Below are 21,564 nucleotides of genomic sequence, written 5' to 3'. Positions count from 1 at the left end.
GCTAAGACATGCCACTGCACTCTAGCCTGGGTGACAGAGCAAGACCCTGTTTCAAATAAATAAATAAGTTAAGCCCTTTACCAAATGAAGGGCAATAACTTAAACAATGGATTTTTAAAAAAAGTTTATATACAAACACATTTTCTAATGTATCATGTAAACACTTAGTAAATATACTTCCTAATGGTTCTATAATTATATCATGAGCCTTCTTTAAAAATACAATTCTTTAATTAAAATATAATAGCCATTTTATCATTTACATACCAGAAGCACTTCACTAGTATGACCTAAAAGATTCAACACTCTGCTGAAATGAATTCAAATAATTAAGCACAAAGAATCACTAGGGAAATATCAATTATTATATCATAAAAACTTCCCAATCCTATATATGTTAGAATTAAGAAAATTAAGTGTAGATTGTTTTCTATTGCTGTCACTCATGTGTCCTATATAGAAAAACCTTATTTATTAGAAATTAGAATTTCAGTTATAAAAATAAAATTAAAACTGAAGTATACTAGTAAGAACATACAGCTTTTATAAAATGTAAAATCTAGAAGTTGTCCAACAAAATACCATTATAATGCTCATTACAGAATAAGTACAAAATCTGTGGACTCCAAATAATAAGCTTGTACCTCATAAACACATGCAGGTAGGTCTGTCAGAATATACCATACCTTTAATGGGTTAAAAAAATTAGAATGAATAAGACCTACTGTTTGATAGCAAAATAGATGGCCTATAGTCAATAATAACTTAATTATACATTTTAAAATAACTTGAAGAGTATAACTGGGTTGTTCATAACTCAAAGGGATAGATACTCCATTCTCCATGATGTGCTTATTTCACATTGCTTGCCTGAATCAAAACATCTCATGTGCCCCATAAATATATATACTATGTATCCACAAACTTTTAAGTTAAAAAATTAAAGAAAAGGAATATACCAGCCAGGCACCATGGCTCACCCCTATAATCCCAGCACTTTGGAGGCCAAGGCAGGTGGATCAAGAGATCGAGATCATCCTGGCCAACATGGTGAAACCCCATCTCTACTAAAAACACAAAAATTAGCTGGGCATGGTGGCACATGCCTGTAGTCCCAGCTACTCAGGAGGCTGGGGCAGAAGAATCGCTTGAACCCAGGAAGTGGGGGTTGCAGTGAGCTGAGATCGCACCACTGCACACCAGCCGGTGGTAACCTAGCAAAACTCTGTCTTAATTAAAAAATAAAAATAAATAAATATAAATATATATATATATATTTTTTTTTTAATAGCTAAAAAACACAAAGGAGTGTTTAGAATGACTTACAGATCTGGGCTTCTGCTCTCCAGCTGGTGGTCTCCATTCATTTCTATGCAATATTGCATTCCTTTTAATTGGCACAGATATCCTTGATCTTGGTGGGCACTTTCCCTGGAATCTCACTTTTTGTATTTTGCACTCTTAATTAACCAAAATAAAACGGCTTCAATTTTTTAAAAATTGTACACCTTTAATACTGATACTTGTAAGAGTATAAACATAAGCTACATTTTTAGCGGGAGACATTTTACACACAGAGAAGTACAGCTGAAAAATTAATATGCATTTTCTTTAAAAGGAAAAAACCATTTTTTCAGAGTCCCTTTGCATACTTCAAGTAATACATGACAGCACCTTTTTTTTTTTTTTTTTTTTTTTCAGAAAAATAGAAATTAATATTAACATTTACAGAAACAAAATGTATGGGGTAATAGTAAAAGTTATTAAATTCGGTCATCAGAGCTTGGGTTATCGGGCCACTCCATTCATGCCATGTTGTTTGGAATTGATGAGTAGATCTTCTCTCTCTCTCTCTCTCTCTTTTTTTTTTTTTTTTTTGGTTGTTGTTGTTGAAACAGTCTCACTCTGTCACCCAGGCTACAGTGCAGTGGCAGGGTCTCAGCTCACTGCAGCCTCCCAAGTTCATGCCATTCTCATGCCTCAGCCAACTGAGTAGCTGGGATGACAGACATGCACCACCATGTGCAGCTAATTTTTGTATTTTCAGTAGACACGTGGTTTGGCCATGTTGGCCAGACTGGCATCAAACTCCTGGCCTCCAGTGATCTACCCTCCTTGGTCTCCCAAAGTGCTGGGATTAAGGTATGAGTAGATTTTCTAATGTTTGTCTTTATCTCCATCAAAATTTGTTCTTGGGCTGGGCAAGGTGGCTCACACCTGTAATCCCAGCAATTTGGGAGGCCAAGGTGGAAGGACTGTTTGAGCTCAAGAGTTTGAGGCCAGCCTGGGAAACACAGCAAGAGCCGACCTCAATAAAAAAATAATTGTTCCTGTTCTCCTATCTTACCTATACTAGAAACATGGACAATATACTGTCCCATATTCTCTACTTATCTATTTTCTGAACATTCTCAATCTAGACTGATACACAATAATGTCAGTCAAATTAAATGGCAAAGAAGCTCATTCATTTTCTCTTTAACTTTCCTCAATTTTAGCATCTCGATCACAATGGATAACATTTCCCTATCACGGATTTCTTTGAGAGGTTTTCTGCTCCTCCTGATATTGTAAGTCTAGACATTCAGTTGCGGCTAAATCCTGGGGCTTTGACTTTCACAGCTTCAAGTGAATTAGTAATTTTCTCTTCCTTAATGCACCCCTCCCCTGACACAGAGCACTTCATCACTTTCACATAGTTTCCCGTTGTTACCAATTAGACCCCAAGATCCTAACTTCAGCTCCAGTGGTCCTTTGCAACAGAATTCTTAATTGCCGGTCTATCCTATTTTAGAAAAATAAGTTTCATCTCATCATCTGTGTCTATCTGTAACCTTCTCCCACTCTATCCCTTTCCTATACAAAAGTTAAGTTTGGGTTCGACCTCTTCAAGCATCTCTCTCAGCATGTCCTCTGCTTCATGAAGGTTTCCTGACTAATGAGAAGGAAGGTGCTTATGTATGAGCTAGATATACAACTTTCAGGCACACTCACTAGCTGCCATTTGACAAGATGATTTTTCTCCTGCTTATACTGCTTGTATTTTTCAAATGTCCACTTTCCATATGTTTGGTGACATTTCCTTGCATTACTCTGTATGACACATGTGTAATAGATGCTTTTGATTGCACGGCTAAGTCACACTTACTCTGGACCATCTTGTTGAGAAGCTGGCGCTCCTGCTCTGCATATAAGCATGTGATTGAATTTTTCCTGAATGACCTAAAACCAAACACACGTGTCAAGGACCTACAAACCAAAATCTCTGCCAAAATTCAAACAGCCACCTCACAACTCACCTCAGGAGTCAAATATTTGGGAATCAGATTCTCTAAAAAGGGCCTTTTCAAAATGGAATTTATGGATGGTCGGTCTTGAGGAGATATTTTAAAGAGCTGAGATATCAAGGAATGTAGGTTATAAGAAAACCTTGGAGATACTGGAGCAAAATGTGCTTGACAAATCTTCAGAACCAGCTGCTGTAAGTTGCTAACTTCAAACTGAAAGGACAAGAAGCAATGATACTAAATCAGAGAAAAGTTACTAAAGTAACAAACCTTAAAAGTGTTAAAGTAACAAATATACCAAGAAGCAAAATAATGTTTTTAAATTGCAGAAGCACTAAGCTCCTGGGTAATCCCAGTACTTTCAGAGGCTGAGGCAGGAGGATCACTTGAGCCCAGGAGCTCAAGACCAGCCTGGGAAACACAGTTAGATCTTCTCTCTCCAAATCATGATTTTTAAAAATTTGCTGGGTATGGTGGTATGAGCCTGTGGTCCCAGCTACTTGGGAGGCTGAGGCAGGAGAATTATCTGAGCCCAGGAGGTCAAAGCTTCAGTGAGCCATGATCACACCATTGCACTCCAGTCTAGGTAACAGAGTGAGACCCTGTGTCAATAAAACAAAACAAAACAAAAAACAAGCAGCACTATGGTCCACCCTAAATTGTTTTCATCAACTAATCTTCCATGAGCAGATATTGCAGTTACTCAATGAGATGCCATGTTACTTAAAACAAGTTCTTTTTTTTTATTTGTTTAATTTTGTTTTATTATCAAAATAATGTTTACTCATAACAAAAAACTGGGAGGTATAGGAAATTCTAAAGTCATGGGAAAATATGTATAATTTTACCACTCAGAGGTATAGCTTCTTATCTTTTTTAAAAATGATTTTTATTTTACAAAGTTGGGGTCATACTGATATGAAATTTTATCTCTTGCTATTTAATATTAGCATAAACATTCTTCATTTCCTCTAAAATGTTTCATAAACCAGAGAATCTTCTATTGTATATACCCAATAGTTATTTATACATAATAATATTCAACACCATGGTGTGGCAATAAAGGTACACGTTGGCCAGGCACAGTGGCTCACGCCTATAATCCCAGCATTTGGGAGGCAGAGGCAGGTGGATCACCTGAGGTCAGGAGTTTAAGACCAGCCTGGCCAACATGGCGAAACCCCATCTCTACTAAAAATACAAAAAAATTAGCCAAGCATGGTAGTGGGTACCTGTATAATCCCAGATACTCAGGAGGCTGAGGCAGGAGAATTGCTTGAACCCAGGAGTCAGAAGTTGCAGTGAGCTGAGATCAGGGTACTGCACTCCAGTCTGAGCCACAGAGTGGGACTCTGTCTCAAAAAAAAAAAAGAGATACACGTTTTGGTCAGACACTGGCTGTGCAACCCTTGACAATAACTAATAATAATAATAATAATGACAGCTGTGGAGAAAAGAGTTGATGTAGCAGGATATCCTCAGAAAGGTCTGCTTACAAAGTTGGCCTGGGAACTAAGATTTCAGGAGAATTTCCACCATTCCCTGAATGTTAAGAGGGGTTTTCTTTGCCTCACCTATTTATGCAATCAATATGGCTTATGCTGAACACCTGCTTTCTTTCCAGGAGTCTGGAAGTTTGATATATGCCAGGTAGAAGGTGCCTATGTGACCAGTCCCCAGTAAAAACCCTGGGCACTGGGTATATCTGATGAGCTTTCTTATAGATCACATTTCACAGGTGTCATGGGTAACAGCGCTGGAGGATCTGGCACATCCCATGTGACCTCAGGGAAAAGACTCTTAAAACCTTGTGCCTGGTTTCCTATAAACTTTGTTCATGTACATTTTCCTTTTGCCGAACATATGTATTCACACATAATTTATTTATTTTTTTTGAGACGGAGTCTCGCTCTGTCATCCAGGCTGGAGTGGAGTGGTGTGATCTCAGTTTACTATAGCCTCCACCTCCTGGGTTCAAGCAATTCTCATGCCTCAGCCTCCTGACTAGCTAAGAACTGCAGGTGCACGCCAGCATGCCCAGCTAATTTTTGCATTTTTAGTAGAGACGGGGTCTCACCATCATGTTGGCCAGGCTGGTCTCCAACTCCTGACCTCAAGTGATCTGCCTGCCTTGGCCTCCCAAAGTGGTGGGATTACAGGCATGAGCCACCATGTCAAGCCCACGTAATTTATTTTTAATGGAAATATGCTACACATACTATTCTCCAACTCAGATTTTTACTTTATAATATTGCTTGGACATCCTTCCATGTCAGGACATATAGATCTACCGTTATTTTAAGTAGCTCATCCATATAATTTTTAACAATCTAATAAAATCGAACATTAACATTTTTCTCCCAGAAGTTAATTTCTTTTCTACAATTCCAATAATTCAAGATTAGTTTGATGAAGAGCATACTTACAGGATGTTTCAGTGTGCAGAGCTCATATAAGACACAGCCAAGAGACCAAATATCCCTAGAGAAGATCAGAGTTTACAAGCCAAGAAAACATCCATTATTCTTAATAAAAGCTTCTACCCTTACAGTGCCTTAAATTTGTGTTGCTTTACAATTTTATATAAGTTGACCAGTTTTTACAAATGCTTTCCGATATATCATCAATTCTTATTAGAAGATAATAGGTAAAATAAATAAAAATAAAATTTGTAGTTTGTTGGATTTCTAGTAGAAGAAAGGCACACAAACTCTGCTACAACCTGGTGGCTTAATATTTAGTTCAGTTTTCTGCTCAAATAAAATGTATCTGATGAAATTTTGAGCAATTTGGAGGCAGGCAGAACTCAAACATGGATTTGTTTTGACTCAAAAGGTAATATTGAGTTGATTTAGAAAGATATGCCCTACTCAAGGCTTTTGACAGAACCAAAGTTATATTATGTAATGAACACAGTATCTGATTCTCGATAGACATTTTTTTAAATGTACTTAAAATATATATTGTGAGCTTTGCTCCTTACAGATTTAGTATTTCATAAATATTTATGTGATTGGTTTAATTGAGGAGTTATTTGTAGAACAAAAAGCACAATTAAATCTAAAAGATCGAAAAACGTATAATGAGAAATGAAAATGTCAAGGAGCCAAAGCAAGAAGGAATCATTAAAGTGAGGAGTGAGGTAAATGCCTCCTCTAGCAGCAATGCATCATGCATGTGAGAGAGAGAGAGAGAGAGACTGACTCTTATACTAAGGGTTTGAGTACAATAGATCGTAAGTACAAGAGATGGTAAGATTGGTGGGAAACAAATTTGTGGGGTTTTTAAATAATTTTTTTTGTTTTTTCAGAAACAAGGTTTCACTATGTTGCTCAGGCTGGTCTCAAACTCTTGAGCTCAACCAATATTCCCTCCTTGGCCTCCCAAAGTGCTGTGGGCATGAGCCACCTGCATGTGACCCAGGAAACAAATGTCTACTTTCTAGAGCTTCTAGAAACTCACTGACCACTTCACACCACACAGAATTTTGTCTTTTCTAGGGCTTCCACAGACCCAAACTTCTCTTCTGTCCCCAGAGTACCCTCTGCAGCCAGGGTAGAGAATTCATATGCCCCTCAGGGCTCAGGCCAGTAATGCAGCCACCTGGCAGTTGGGAGGGGCCAGTGCAGCCCTGAGACCACTTGGCATGGTGAAGACTGCAGTGAACCAGGGAATGTTTGCTGCTCTAACGGAACCAGCAGCTACCCACCTGATTATTGCTAAGATCTTCCCATTTTGAGATGCACCAACTCTGTATATTTTAAAGCCTTTCAATATTTATTTTTTCTAATGTAGTGACGAGGTCTCACAATGTTGCCCAGGCTGGTCTTGAACCCCTAGACTCAAGCAATCATTCCCCTCAGTCTCCCAAAGTGCTAGGATTACAGGTGTGAGCCACCACATCCAGCATTATTTACATGTTGATTCAAATTCTTGAAAAGCAGTACAAGGAAACAAAACAATGCACCACAGCACCACGCCCTGCTCTGAACAGCCTACTTTCTGTCCAGCACAGCCTACCCGCATTCCTGCATGACTAACTTGAGGCCAAACTCCTAGGTGCTAGGGGATAGCTCTAAAAAAAAAAATCTCTGTTATTTTATTATGCAAAGAAATTTTTACTATTCTTTTTGTAATTGTCTACCATCTGAGCTTTGCCTTTCATTTATCTCTTTCAAAGTCCAATAGCCAAACATCTCTTGTGCATTTTCCTAAACAAAAGGACAATTAACCCAAAGGGAACTCAGTCTTCCTTATTGACAACTTGTTCAATGGCAACCAGCTTTGAAAAGTTAAAATCTTTCCCTTCTCCTTATAGGAAGCAAAAGTTCTTCACCTTTTCTTGCTGTATACATTAACATTACTACTGAGGGCGGCGTGTGGTGGCTCATGTCTGCAATCCCAGCACTTTGAGAGGCAGGCAGATCACCTGAGGTCAGGAATTTGAGACCAGCCTGGGCAATATGGTAAAACCCCGTCTCTACTAAAAATACAAAAAAGTATCCAGGCATGGTCCTGGTACTTGGGATGCTGAGGCACAAGAATTGCTTGAGCCTGGGAGGCAGAGGTTGCAGTGAGCCAAGATTACAGCACTGCACTCCAGCCTGGGTGACAGAGCCAGGCTCCACCTCCAAAAATAATAATAATAATTACTACTGAGAACCAGACTCTGATGTCACACACATAAAAACTAGCTGCGTTTTAAAGCTGGAAGACACCTTAAAGATTACCTAGTCAATATTCTCATTGTTATGAGTTACAGAACTGAGGCCCACAGAGGTCAACTGACTTGGTCAAGTTAGCAACCGAGCCAAGACTAGGATTCCAGCTCCTAACCCAGTGATCGATCAGTCACCAGACCACACTGTGTTCTGCTTCGTCTTCTTCGATCTTGTCTTGCAACAGACTAAACAGTGCTTCAAAGGTATAAACATACAACAAAAAAATGGACATCACAGTGACGGCAATTTTTGATGTTATTTTTTATACCACTTGTATCTTTAAAGGAAGAGAAATGGTTTTCTTCTAAACAACTTCAAAAGCTTCAGGTAACACTGCTCAGAGATAGTCTCTGGGATCCCCATTTTGTGGCAGGCCAGGTCTTACTAACGCAGGCCTCCATCACAACTGTTTCAGTACTGACTAAGTGGTGAAGTTAAACACTGAAAGCTAAAAAAGCCAGTGCCCTGATATCTTCCTTATGGAATGTAACAAAAGCCCATCAAGAGTTTTGCCTAGGTTTTTCCTGGGTCTTAAAGCATGACAAAATAATGAAGCAATTCCAAACAGGACCCATTTAGGATTAAACAAGTTTTATCAGTGGTCTGAAGGAACTCCCCAAACCTCCATGATTTAGCATGAAACAAGATTAAGGGTAATCACCCGAGCACCTAGACCCATTTAGATTAAGTAAACATACTGAGGCTCCAGAAGAAGGTCTTCAGGACTCAGACCTTAGTTATAGATTAAAAGGAGTTAATCACTTATGTCCTTAAATGAATGCACCCTTATACGTAGAAATATAGCTTAAAAGGTGTATAAGCTAGGAAAAACTTTGCAATTTTGAGTTGGTATGGTGATAATTTCCAAACCTCCCTATAACTGGTTACAGAAATAAAAACTCACTTCCTCCCTACTTCATCTGCATCTCATTATGGGGCCACAAGAAACAGCAGCCCAACCCTCAGTTTGGTCCAGGAACAATTTCACACATGAAGAAAATGAAATTACAAAAGTACCATAAGAAAGAGAGAAGAGATTTGAATTTTAGTTTTTGGAATCTTCGTTCAGTGTCATCCATCAGATTTTACTGACATTTTTAAACTGAGAGTCAGCAACTTACGTCTTATTGTTGTAGGACTTTTTCTGACAGATCTCTGGGGACAGGTAGTAAGGTGTTCCAACACAAGTTCGAGCAAGTTCCATGGAACTAGTAAATTATATTAAATAATAAATTAGCATGTTTTTTAGTGGAGATAAAGTCCTAAGAAAAGTCTTAAGACACAGACATTTAAGAAGAATGAGAACATGGATAACACAAGATTTGGTACATACAAGTGTTAGAAGGAAGAAAAACATGGTACATTGATAAAGTAACAAAATCAGTTGATATTTAAAATTACAATTCACCTCCCAAAAAATTACACATTAAGACATATTTTTATGGCTTAAACACTCCACAAAGAGATGAAATTGTTATGTTATAAAAATCTCTTTGATGTAAGAAATTATCTAATTGCAACTTCATGATTTAAAATTTAGAAAATACAAAAATGAATAATGTAAAAAAAGTTACCCAGAATTTTAGCACCCAAAACAACTATTGTTAAAATTCTGATATACTTCCTTCCTGTCTTTTTTCCACCAATATTTTTCATATAACTGTGATCACAATGTATTTAAAATTCAGAATTCCATTTTCTTTATTTAGTATAACAAAGTTATCAAGAAGTCTTCAAAACCATAAATGTTTTTCATGACATATTCAGGTACATGGCCATGCCAAGTTTTATTAAATTTAACCATTTTCCAATTATTTAGGCATTTATGTTATTCCAAATGTCAAACTATTCCCTTGGAACAAATTCCCAGAAATAGAACATTTAAAAATCTCTTAATATATATTGCCACCCGTTGGTGTAAATTCTTCTTTATGTTGGTGCTCTTTACTTTTTGGTGTATTTTTAGAAAGGCTAATACTGGTTGTTTCTTTCTGTGTGTAATGCTTCTTTCAGAAGCTCTTGTAAAGCAGGCCTGGTGGTAATAAAATCTCTGAGTTCTTGCTTGTTCATAAAAGATTTTATTTTTCCTTCAGTTGTGAAGCTTAGTTTGGCTGGATATGAAATTCTGGGCTGAAGGTTCTGTCCTTTGAGGATGTTGAATATTGGCCCCCACTCTCTTCTGGCTTGTAGAGTTTCTGCTGAGAGATCTGCTGTAAGTCTGATAGGCTTGCCTTTGTGGGTAACCTGACCTTTCTCTCTGGCTGCCCTTAGTATTTTCTCCTTCGTTTCAACCCTGGTGAATCTAACGATTATGTGCCTTGGGGTTGCTCTTCTTGAGGAATATCTTTGTGGTGTTCTCTGTATTACCTGGGGTTGAATGTTGACCTCCTTTGCTAGTTTAGGAAAACTTTCCTGAATAATATCCTGAAGGGTATTTTCCAGCTTGGATTCATTCTCTCCGTTGCATTCAGGTACACCTATCAAACGTAAATTTGGTCTTTTCACATAGTCCCACATTTCTTGGAGACTTTGCTCATTCCTTTTTATCCTTTTTTCTCTAATTTTTTCTTCACGTTGAATGGATAAAACGCCAGTCAACATCAAAGGGCAGTAACCCTAAATTTAAATTGACTAAATCCCCCAATCAAAAGACACAGCCAAAACCCAATGGCATGTTACATCCAGGCCTGTTTCACATGCAAGGATACACAAAGACTCAAAACAAAGGGATGGAGAAAGATTTACCAACCAAATGGAGAAAAAAAATAAATAATAAATAAATAAAAAGCAGGAGCTGCAATTCTCGTATCGGATAAAATAGATTTTAAAGCAACAAAGATATAGTGATAAAAGGATCAATGCAACAATAAGAGCTAACGATCCTAACACCCAGATACGAGACTTAGATTCAATGAGACAGAAAATTAATAAGGATATCAAGGACTCGAACTCAGATCCGGAACAAGTAAACTTAATAAATATTTATAGAGCTCTCCACTTCAAATACACAAAATATACATTTTTGTCAATACCACATCACACCTACCCATAAGTTTAAATGAAACATTGATTGGCCATTATTAATACCCAATTTTTTTCAAAATAAAGCAATATTTCCATTTACTCTCCCTCTTTTTCTTCCTCTTTCTTCTTCTCCTTTACTAATTTTTTTTTCTTTCCTTCTCTCAAAAAAAAAAAGAAATCAACTTGTAAACCTCTAGATCCAGGTCGGCAATGTCTCTCTCATTGCTTGATTTCCTTCCTTCCCTTCCCTCCCTCCCTCCCCGCTTCCTCCCTTCCTTCCTTCCTTCCTTCATCCCCTCCTTCCTCCCTACCGTCCTTCCCTCCCTTCCTGCCTTCCCCCCCCAAAAAAAAAAAAAATATATATATATATATTGCCACCAAATTGTCTTCCCAACAGGTGCACCAATTTATTTGCTAGAAAATGTGTAAATCAAAAATAAAATTCTAAGCTCCCCAAACAACTCATGGACCCTCCCTTTGGCCAAGGACATTCCAAAGTTAACCTGAAAAACTAGTTCAGGCCATGATGGGAAGCAGGGTCTGACATGCCTCATAATTTTCTCTTTCCTTTTGGAATTGAGGCACAGTTGACCAGCATTAACATTAAACAGACCTTAGGCAGGGCACAGTGGCTCACACCTATAATCCCAGCATTTTGGGAGGCTGAGGCGGGTGGATCACGAGGTCAAGAGATCCAGACCATCCTGGTCAACAAGGAGAAACCCCGTCTCTACTAAAAATACAAAAATTAGCTGGGCATGGTGGTGCATGCCTGTAGTCCCAGCTACTCGGGAGGCTGAGGCAGGAGAATTGCTTGAACCTAGGAGGTGGAGGTTGTGGTGAGCCAAGATCATGCCACTGCACTCCAGTCTGGGTAACAACAGCGAAACTCCGTCTCAAGAAAAAAAAAAAAAAAACATTAAACAGACCTTAAGACTGACAAAGCGGACTCTTTGTAGCAATAAGATACTGAAATCCAGCCTGAGTCTAGCATAACATCACATGACAGATAGAAGGTCTGAAAGAAATAAAAATATTTTACTCCACATCATGTTTCTTTGCCCATATCTTGAAATAGTCCTGCAAAGCTTTCTCTTATGGGGAAAATCTACGTTCTGGAGAAAATCCCCTTCTTTTTCCAAGTCTTTTTCCTGATACAGGAGAAAATTAACTAAGAGTCTGGCACCCTTTTAAGACTGATAAGAAACATTTATATCTATTCTCTCTGAGGCCTGCTACTTGGAGATTTCATCTGCATAACAAAAACCTTGGTTTCCACAACTCCTTATCTTAACCCACACACTCCCTTCCATTGATTCCAGGTCTCTAGATAAGCTCTTTCAACCAACTGTAAATCAGAATAGTTTTTAATCCATCTATGACCTGGAAGCTCCCTCCCATTCCTCCCAGCTGTGAGTTGTCCTGCCTTTCTGGACCAAACCCATGTACATCTTATTGACGTCTTGTGTCTCCCTAAAGTGTACAAAACCAAGCTGTAGCCCAGCCACCTTGGGAACATGTTCTTAGGATCTCCTGAGGGCTATGTCACAGGCATGAGCCTTGGGTCACTCGTATTTGGCTCAGAATAAATTTCTTCAAGTATTTTAGAGAGTTTGACTTTTTTCATTAAGAAGTGTAAACCTGCCTGTTTCACTAAATTCTCACTAGCTTTATGCGTATTAGTCACATCCCATAGTTGATAAACTGGAATCACACTACAGAATATTAGCAACATCATTCTATTATGCCACAATTTATCTTGAGAATTTTAATCGCAAAGTACCATCTGACTGATTTATTGCACTGACATAAAGCTACCTAAAATTATTTGGACAATCAAGATTTTAATATATTCTTAATCCATGATACCTAAAAATACATACTTGGGATATTTTGAATAGAAAAAAATTTTTTTTCAAAGTACTTACTTATTCAGGACTCTTGCTATACCGAAGTCCCCAAGCTTTGCAACCATTCCATTCTTGCTAAGAAAAATGTTCTGCAAATGGAGAAAATGTCATGTTGTTTGAGGCACTTCAAGAAAAGATCAGAGTTCTCTCTTAGTCTTCTCTCTGAGCTGTTACCTGAGTTTTTATGTCCCTGTGTAATATCTTCCTGTCATGAATGTGTTTTACTCCTAGAGAAATCTGTACAAGCCAACCGAGGATCTATAGCAAGAACACAAAACAAAGCCATTGAATAGCCTGGTAGTCACTGAAATGTCTTCAGGATAACATGCAAAAAGAAAGAAAGAAATTATACACAGACACATACACGCACACACACATAGTGTATGTGTATTTAATAGATACACTTTACAATATTATTATTTTCATTTTACAACTAGAAAAATGAAGGCACAGAAAAGCAATCCAAATAACACTGGTATCAAGTAGAAGCAAGGGAAAGAGGCATGCCATTCATGATTTTCATCTTTTCTTTCTTAACCCTGGGATGCTAACTGCATCAGGAATAGTACACAGCAGCCCTGTTTCCTGATAACCTGGGCACCACTGGTTCTTCCTTTACGGTGAAAGGAGGTAGAGAGAGAAAGGGGCAGAAATGCAGGATCTGTGAGGTTATTAGGAATCGTAATGAAATGTCTATATATCTAATATAAAACCAATAAATATTTTACTTTTAAAGTTTAATTTTATTTCTAAGTCATGATTTTATTTTATCTTTGTTGGCCATGAGCCTCTTTATGAAAATATGTCCTGTGCCTGTAGAGATTTATTTAAACTATTCTAAAATTTCACTGGTTCTTTGTCTGCCAAATTATACAGAAAGAGGAAAATAATAGGAATAAAGCTATATTCCAGACATTAATCTTCAGTTGTAATTTTAGTTCATTCCTAACAAAAAGAAAGATAACTAAAAATTTTGTCATGAGAAGCATTTTTATAAAATGTGGCAAAATAATATCTAGATAAGGAGAGCTTCTATGAATATGGAATTTAATATCTAATACAAATGAGCATACAAAGAATGCTTGATTAATGTTACAGAGATTAGAGATATTGATTCTTTAATCCTTCATATATTCAAAATATTCAATTTGAAGTGGAAATTATACGGGCATGATGCTCTTACATGCTAAACTAGAACAAAGAAACAAATGGCCAAAGGGAAGATGGCAGGCCTTTCTATGTGCTGCTTGAGGCAATGGCCTTACCATCAATCACACAGGCACTAACTCAGATTCCTCTCCAAACACACAAACCTGTCTCCTTTATGAGTACCACTCCCAAGAAGGTTTCAAGGAGGCTTGGAGAATAGAAGAGAAATATGTTTATGCAAAGGGAAAGTGGGAATTGAGGCCATTATTCTTCATTTTTTGTCTCCCCCTCTTAATAACCAATGAAACTAAACAGGCATGGCTAAGACAAGCTTCTATCCTCTCTAGCAAAGTGGGATATCTATTTTAAAACAGAGCACCAAATTGTTAAAGAGAAAACAGTGAAGCTATAAATATGTCATATGTTAAATGGCTCAGGAACACTCACATTCAGATTTTTTTTAACCATTAAGTTTTATCTCAGAGGCATCATACATGAGATTGTCCAAATAGACTATCTTTTCTCAAGAAAATCTCACTTTCTAAAAAACAATTCAGTTTAGGTTCAACTGGAAACTTGTTCTGGACAGAATCTACCATGAACATTGATGCACTATTTTATGGTTTGAATTTCTCTACCAAAACACGTGTGTTATATCAACATAGTCTACTACTTATGACATTACACATTTAATTCTCCCCCTGCCACACATACATAAAATTAAAAAGCAAATTCAAAGTTTTTACCTGATCTTCACTAAATAACACACCCCGTTGTATACTGATCCTTTTCATGAGATCCCCTCCATCACAATCTTCCATCACAATAAACAGGCTGCCATTCTCTGTAAGAAAAGAAATCATGGATGAGGACTCAAGATGGTGCTGTGAGAACAACCCAGGATTGAGGCTCTCGCTGGATGCGCGGAGAAGGTGAGTCGGGGACGCATTTCCAGATGGACCTTTGTTGCCCACAGAACGGGGAAACTCCCAGATATAAAACAAATGCGGGACACCAGCCAGGGATCTTGACTGGTGTAGCCAGCAGCCGGTGTGGCTGCAGCCCACGCCGGAGCGCAGAGGCGCTCCACAGAGTTCCGCACAAAAGCGCACTGTTCCGGGTGCCCTGTTGAACTGGCAACCTGAGACCTGAGAGGGCTGAACTTGAGACTGAACGGGACTTGAACAGTGAGCCAGCCCAGGACAAAGCGTTAGGGGTAGCGCAGTGTGACAAACAAAACGGCGATTCCAAACGCTCGCTGTTAGGAGGTTCCCTTAAAGCGCACCTCCGTGAGGGAGGGGCGTCCGCCATCACGGAGGCAATCAGCCCCTACTGAGGTACATGCCCATTGCTGACACAGCCTGCCATTCCCGAGGCAACCCGGTACAACAGAGAGGCTCCGCCGCAGGGCGGAGCCTGCGGCTGCAGGGCAGAGACCACAGCAGAAGGGCAGAGCCTGCAGAAACAGGGCGAACCTCACACCAGTAGGGCAGAGCCTCGGCAGGACAAGACTGCCTCCTAGCTGGGCAGGACAACCCGGCGGACACTCAAAAATAAAGCCCCAACCCCTTCACAAAGAGCAGCTGAGAAAAAAAGGGCTTTTTTATGAGTTCTGTTGCAGCAGAATTAAACATAGCAGCCTAACAGCCCTGAATGAACAACAGAGCTCACAGCTCAGCACTTGAGCTCCTATAAAGTACAGACTGTCTCCTCAAGCAGCTCCCTGACCCCTCTATATCCAAAAGACTGACATTTGGCAGGCATCATTCTGGGACAAAGATAGCAGAAAAAGAAACTGGTAGCATCCCTACTGTTCCGCAGCTGCAATAGGTGCACCCCAGACAAGCAGGGCCTGGAGTGGACCTCTGCAGTCGTATAGCGAAGGGGCTAGACTGGTAGAAGGAAAACCAAGTAACAGAAATACTTCATCATCAACAATCTGGGTGTCTATCCAGAGACCCAATCGAAAAGTCAGCAACTACACAGACGACAGGTGGATAAATCCACAAAGATGGGAAGAAACCAGTGAAAAAAGGAGGAAAACACCTGAAACCAGAACACCTCGCCTCCTAGAAAAGACCAAAACTCCTCACCAGCAAGGGAACAAAGCTGGATGGAGAATGACTGTGACGAAATGACGGAATTAGACTTCAGAAGGTGGATAATGAGAAACTTTTGTGAGCTAAAAGAACATGTTTCAAATGAATGCAAATAAACTAAGAACCTTGAAAAAAGATTCGAGGAAATGATAACAAGAATGGATAACTTAGAGAGGAATATGAATGAATGAAAGGAGATGAAAAACACAACACGAGAACTTTGCGAAGCATGCACAAGTTTCAATAGCCGAATTGACCAAGCAGAAGAAAGAATTTCAGAAGTCGAAGATCAACTCAATGAAATAAAACGAGAAACCAAGATCAGAGAAAAAATCACAAAAAGGAATGAACAAAGTCTCCAAGAAATGTGGGACTATGTGAAGAGACCTAACCTACGTTTGATAGGCATACCAGAATGTGATGAAGAGAATGAATCCAAGCTGGAAAATACTCCTCAGGACATTATCCAGGAAAATTTCCCCCACCTAGCAAGGCAGGCCAACACTCAATTGCAGGAAATACAGAGAACACCACAAAGATATTCCGCAAGAAGAGCAACCCCAAGGCACATAATCGTCAGATTTAACAAGGTTGAAATAAAGGAGAAAATATTAAAGGCAGCCAGAGAGAAAGGTCGGGTCACCCACAAAGGGAAGCCCATCAGACTCACAGCAGATCTCTCGGCAGAAACTCTGCAAGCCAGAAGAGAGTGGGGGCTAATATTCAACATCCTTAAAGAAAAGAACTTTCAACCCAGAATTTCATATCCAGCCAAACTGAGCTTCAGAAGTGAAGGAAAAATAAAATCCTTTGCAAACAAGCAAGTACTCAGAGATTTTGTCACCACCAGGCCTGCTTTACAAGACCTCCTGAAAGAGGCACTACACATAGAAAGGAACAACCAGTACCAGCCATTCCAAAATCACACTAAATGCTAAAGAGCATCAACATAATGAAGAATCTACAACAACTAATGGGCAAAACAGCCAGCTAGCATCAAAATGGCAGTATCAAATTCACACATAACAATATTAACCCTAAATGCAAATGGACTAAATGCACCAATCAAAAGACACAGACTGGCAAATTGGATAAAAATCCAAAACCCATCAGTGTGCTGTATCCAGGAAACTCATCTCACATGCAAGGATACACAAAGGCTCAAAATAAAGGGATGGAGGAAGATTTACCAAGCAAATGGAGAGCAAAAAAAAGCAGGAGTTGCAATTCTCATCTCTGATAAAATAGACTTTAAAGCAACAAAGATCAAAAGAGACAAAGAAGGCCATTACATAATGGTAAAAGGATCGATACAACAAGAAGAGCTAACGATCCTAAACATATATGGACCCAATGCAGGAGCACCCAGATACATAAGGCAAGTTCTTAATGACTTACAAAGAGACTTAGACTCCCACACAATTATAGTGGGAGACTTTAACACCCCACTGTCAATATTAGACAGATCAACAAGACAGAAAATCAACAAGGATATCCAGGGCTTGAACTCAGACCTGGAGCAAGCAAACCTGATAGACATCTACAGAACTCTCCACCCCAAATCCACAGAATATACATTCTTCTCAGCACCACATCACACCTACTCTAAAATTGACCACATAATTGGAAGTAAAGCACTCCTCAGCAAATGCAAAACAACTGAAATCATAACAAACAGTCTCTCAGACCATAGTGCAATCAAGTTAGAACTCAGAATTCAGAAACCAACCCAGAACCAAACAGCTTCATGGAAACTGAACAACTGGTTCTTGAATGTTGACTGGATAAACAACAAAATGAAGGCAGAAATAAAGAAGTTCTTCGAAACCAACGAGAACGAAGACACAGCTTGCCAGAATCTCTGAGACACATTTAAAGCAGTCACTAGAGGAAAGTATATAGCAATAAGTGCCCACATGAGAAGAATGGAGAGATCCAAAATTGACACCCTATCGTCAAAATTGAAAGAGCTAGAGGAGCAAGATCAAAAAAACTCAAAACCCAGCAGAAGACAAGAAATAACTAAGATCAGAGCTGAGCTGAAGGAGATTGAGACACGAAAAACCCTCCAAAAAATCAATAAATCCAAGAGCTGGTTTTTTGAAAAGATCAACAAAATAGACAGACCACTAGCTAGATTGATTAAAAAGAAAAGAGAGAACAACCAAATAGATGCAATAAAAAATGATAAAGGGGAAATCACCACAGATTCCACAGAAATTCAAACCATCATCAGAGAATATTACAAACAACTCTACGCACATAAGCTAGCAAACCTGGAAGAAATGGATAAATTCCTGGGCTCCTATGTCCTCCCAAGCCTAAACCAGGAGGAAGCTGAAACTATGAATAGACCAATAACAAGGGCAGAAGTCGAGGCAGCAATTAAGAGCCTACCACACAAAAAAAGCGCAGGTCCATACGGGTTCACAGCCGAATTCTCCCAGACACACAAAGAGGAGCTGGTACCATTCCTTCTGAAACTATTCCAAATAATCCAAAAAGAAGGAATCCTTCCCAAATCATTCTATGAGACCAATATCATCCTGATACCAAAACCCAGCAGAGACCCAACAAGAAAAGAAAACTTCAGGCCAATATCCATGATGAACATAGACGCAAAAATCTTCAATAAAATATTGGCAAGCCGATTGTAACAGCAAATCAAGAAACTGATTCATCATGATCAAGTAGGATTCATCCCGGGGATGCAAGCCTGGTTCAACATACGCAAGTCTATCAACGTAATTCACCACATAAACAGAACCATAAACAAAAACCACATGATTATCTCTATTGACGTAGAGAAGGCATTTGACAAAATTCAACAGCCCTTTATGCTAAAAACCCTCAATAAACTCGGTATCTATGGAACGTATCTCAAAGTAATGAAAGTTATTTATGACAAACCAACAGCCAATATCATACTGAATGGGCAAAAACTGGAAGCATTCCCTTTGAAATCCAGCACTAGACAAGGATGCCCTCTTTCACCACTCCTATTCAATATAGTACTGGAAGTTCTAGCCATAGCAATCAGGCAAGAAAAAGAAATAAAGGGTATTCAAATAGGAAAGGTGGAAGCCAAATTGTCTCTATTTGCAGACGACATGATAGTATACCTACAAGACCCCATCGCCTCAGCCCAAAAACTCCTGAAACTGATAAGCAACTTCAGCAAAGTCTCAGGATATAAAATCAATGTGCAAAAATCACAAGCCTTCCTCTACACCAATAACAAACTTGAAGAAAGCCAAATCAAGAATGAACTGCCATTCACAATTGCTACAAAAAGAATAAAATACCTTGGAATACAACTCACAAGGAAATGTAAGGGACCTCTTCAAGGAAAACTACAAACCACTGCTCAACGAAATCAGAGAGGACACAAACAGATGGAGAAACATTCCATGTTCATGGTTAGGAAGAATTAATATCGTGAAAATGGCTATACTGCCCAAAGTAATTTACAGAATCAATGCTATACCCAGCAAGCTACCATTGACTTTCTTCACAGAACTGGAGAAAACCACCACGAACTTCATATGGAACCAAAAGAGAGCCCGCATAGCCAAGTCAATTCTAAGTAAAAAGAACACAGCGGGGGGCATCACACTACCGGATTTCAAACTATACTACAAGGCTACAGTAATCAAAACAGCATGGTACTGGTACCAAAACAGAGATATAGACCAATGGAACAGAACAGAGGCATCAGAGGCAACACAACATATCTACAACCATACAATCTTTGATAAACCTGTCAAAAACAAGCAATGGGGAAAGGATTCCCTGTTCAACAAACGGTGTTGGGAAAACTGGCTAGCCATGTGTAGAAAGCAGAAACTGGACCCCTTTCTGACACCTTACACTAAAATTAACTCCAGATGGATTAAAGACTTAAACATAAGACCTGGCACGATAAAAACCCTAGAAGGAAATCTAGGCAAAACTATCCAGGACATAGGAGTAGGCAAGGACTTCATGAACAAAACACCAAAAGCATTGGCAACAAAAGCCAAAATAGACAAATGGGACCTAATGAAACTCCACAGCTTCTGCACGGCAAAAGAAACAGTCACTAGAGTGAATCGGCAACCAACAGAATGGGAAAAAATTTTTGCAGTTTACCCATCTGACAAAGGGCTGATATCCAGAATTTACAAAGAACTCAAACAGATCTACAGGGAAAAAACAAACAAGCCCATTCAAAAGTGGGCAAAGGATATGAACAGATACTTTACGAAAGAAGACATATATGAGGCCAACAATCATATGAAAAAATGCTCATCGTCACTGGTCATCAGAGAGATGCAAATCAAAACCACATTGAGATACCATCTCACGCCAGTTAGAATGGCAATCATTAAAAAATCTGGAGACAACAGATGCTGGAGAGGATGTGGAGAAAAAGGAACACTTTTACACTGTTGGTGGGAGTGTAAATTAGTTCAACCACTGTGGAAGACAGTGTGGCGATTCCTCAAGGCCTTAGAAATAGAAATTCCATTTGACCCAGCAATCCCATTACTGGGTATATATCCAAAGGACTATAAGTCATTCTACTATAAGGACACATGTACATGAATGTTCATTGCAGCACTGTTTACAATAGCAAAGACCTGGAACCAACCCAAATGCCCATTGATGATAGACTGGATTGGGAAAATGTGGCACATATACACCATGGAATATTATGCAGCAATCAGAAATGATGAGTTTGTGTCGTTTGTAGGGACATGGATGAATCTGGAGAACATCATCCTCAGCAAACTGACACAAGAACAGAGAACGAAACACCGCATATTCTCACTCATAGGTGGGTGATAAAAAATAAGAACACATGGACACAGAAAGAAGAGTACTAAACACTGGGGTCTATTGGGGGGAAATGGGGAGGGCCAGTGGGAGGAGGAGGTGGGGAGGGATAGCCTGGGGAGAAATGCCAAATGTGGGTGAAGGGGAGAAAGGAAGCAAAACACACTGCCATGTGTGTACTTATGCAACTGTCTTGCGTGCTCTGCACATGTACCCCCAAACCTAAAATGAATAAAAAATAAATAAATAAATAAATAAATAAATGTGTCCCAGAGATTCTGGGAAAAAAAAAAAGAAATCATTTGGTGCTGGAAGGATTTCAGATGTTTATCATCATGTCATGTTCTGGCTGTGGAACCAAGATGGACTGGGTTCTAATCCCACTATGCCATTTCTGTTTCTTAGCTCTGTGACTCCGGGCAAGTCACTTTAATTTCTCTTTGTCTCATTACCTCATCTGTAAAATGGAAATAATAGTATAGAAATTTCTTCTTTGGATTGTTGGAAAGATTAAACGCGTTAATCCATGTCAGATGCTTAAAGCAATGCCTGCACA

General features: G+C 39.0%; 1 protein-coding gene across 1 annotated transcript in view; it reads right to left on the bottom strand.

Annotated features, from left to right (window-relative positions):
- Positions 1-1,244: 1,244 nt before the first annotated feature.
- The window catches only part of LOC100388825 (serine/threonine-protein kinase Nek5), a 35,945-nt gene continuing 15,625 nt past the window's right edge, over positions 1,245-21,564 (bottom strand). Inside the window, 8 exon segments of the mRNA XM_035297332.3 lie at positions 1,245-1,460; positions 3,149-3,222; positions 3,300-3,500; positions 5,714-5,768; positions 9,130-9,216; positions 12,961-13,031; positions 13,117-13,200; positions 14,838-14,935. Coding sequence (XP_035153223.2) covers positions 1,391-1,460; positions 3,149-3,222; positions 3,300-3,500; positions 5,714-5,768; positions 9,130-9,216; positions 12,961-13,031; positions 13,117-13,200; positions 14,838-14,935 — 740 coding nt within the window. The 3' untranslated portion in view covers positions 1,245-1,390.

Source organism: Callithrix jacchus, chromosome 1 (genome assembly GCF_049354715.1).
Source record: "Callithrix jacchus isolate 240 chromosome 1, calJac240_pri, whole genome shotgun sequence".
Taxonomy (NCBI): domain Eukaryota; kingdom Metazoa; phylum Chordata; class Mammalia; order Primates; family Cebidae; genus Callithrix; species Callithrix jacchus.
The sequence above is the reverse complement of the archived record's forward strand: the minus strand, read 5'-3'. Positions and strand labels throughout refer to the sequence as shown.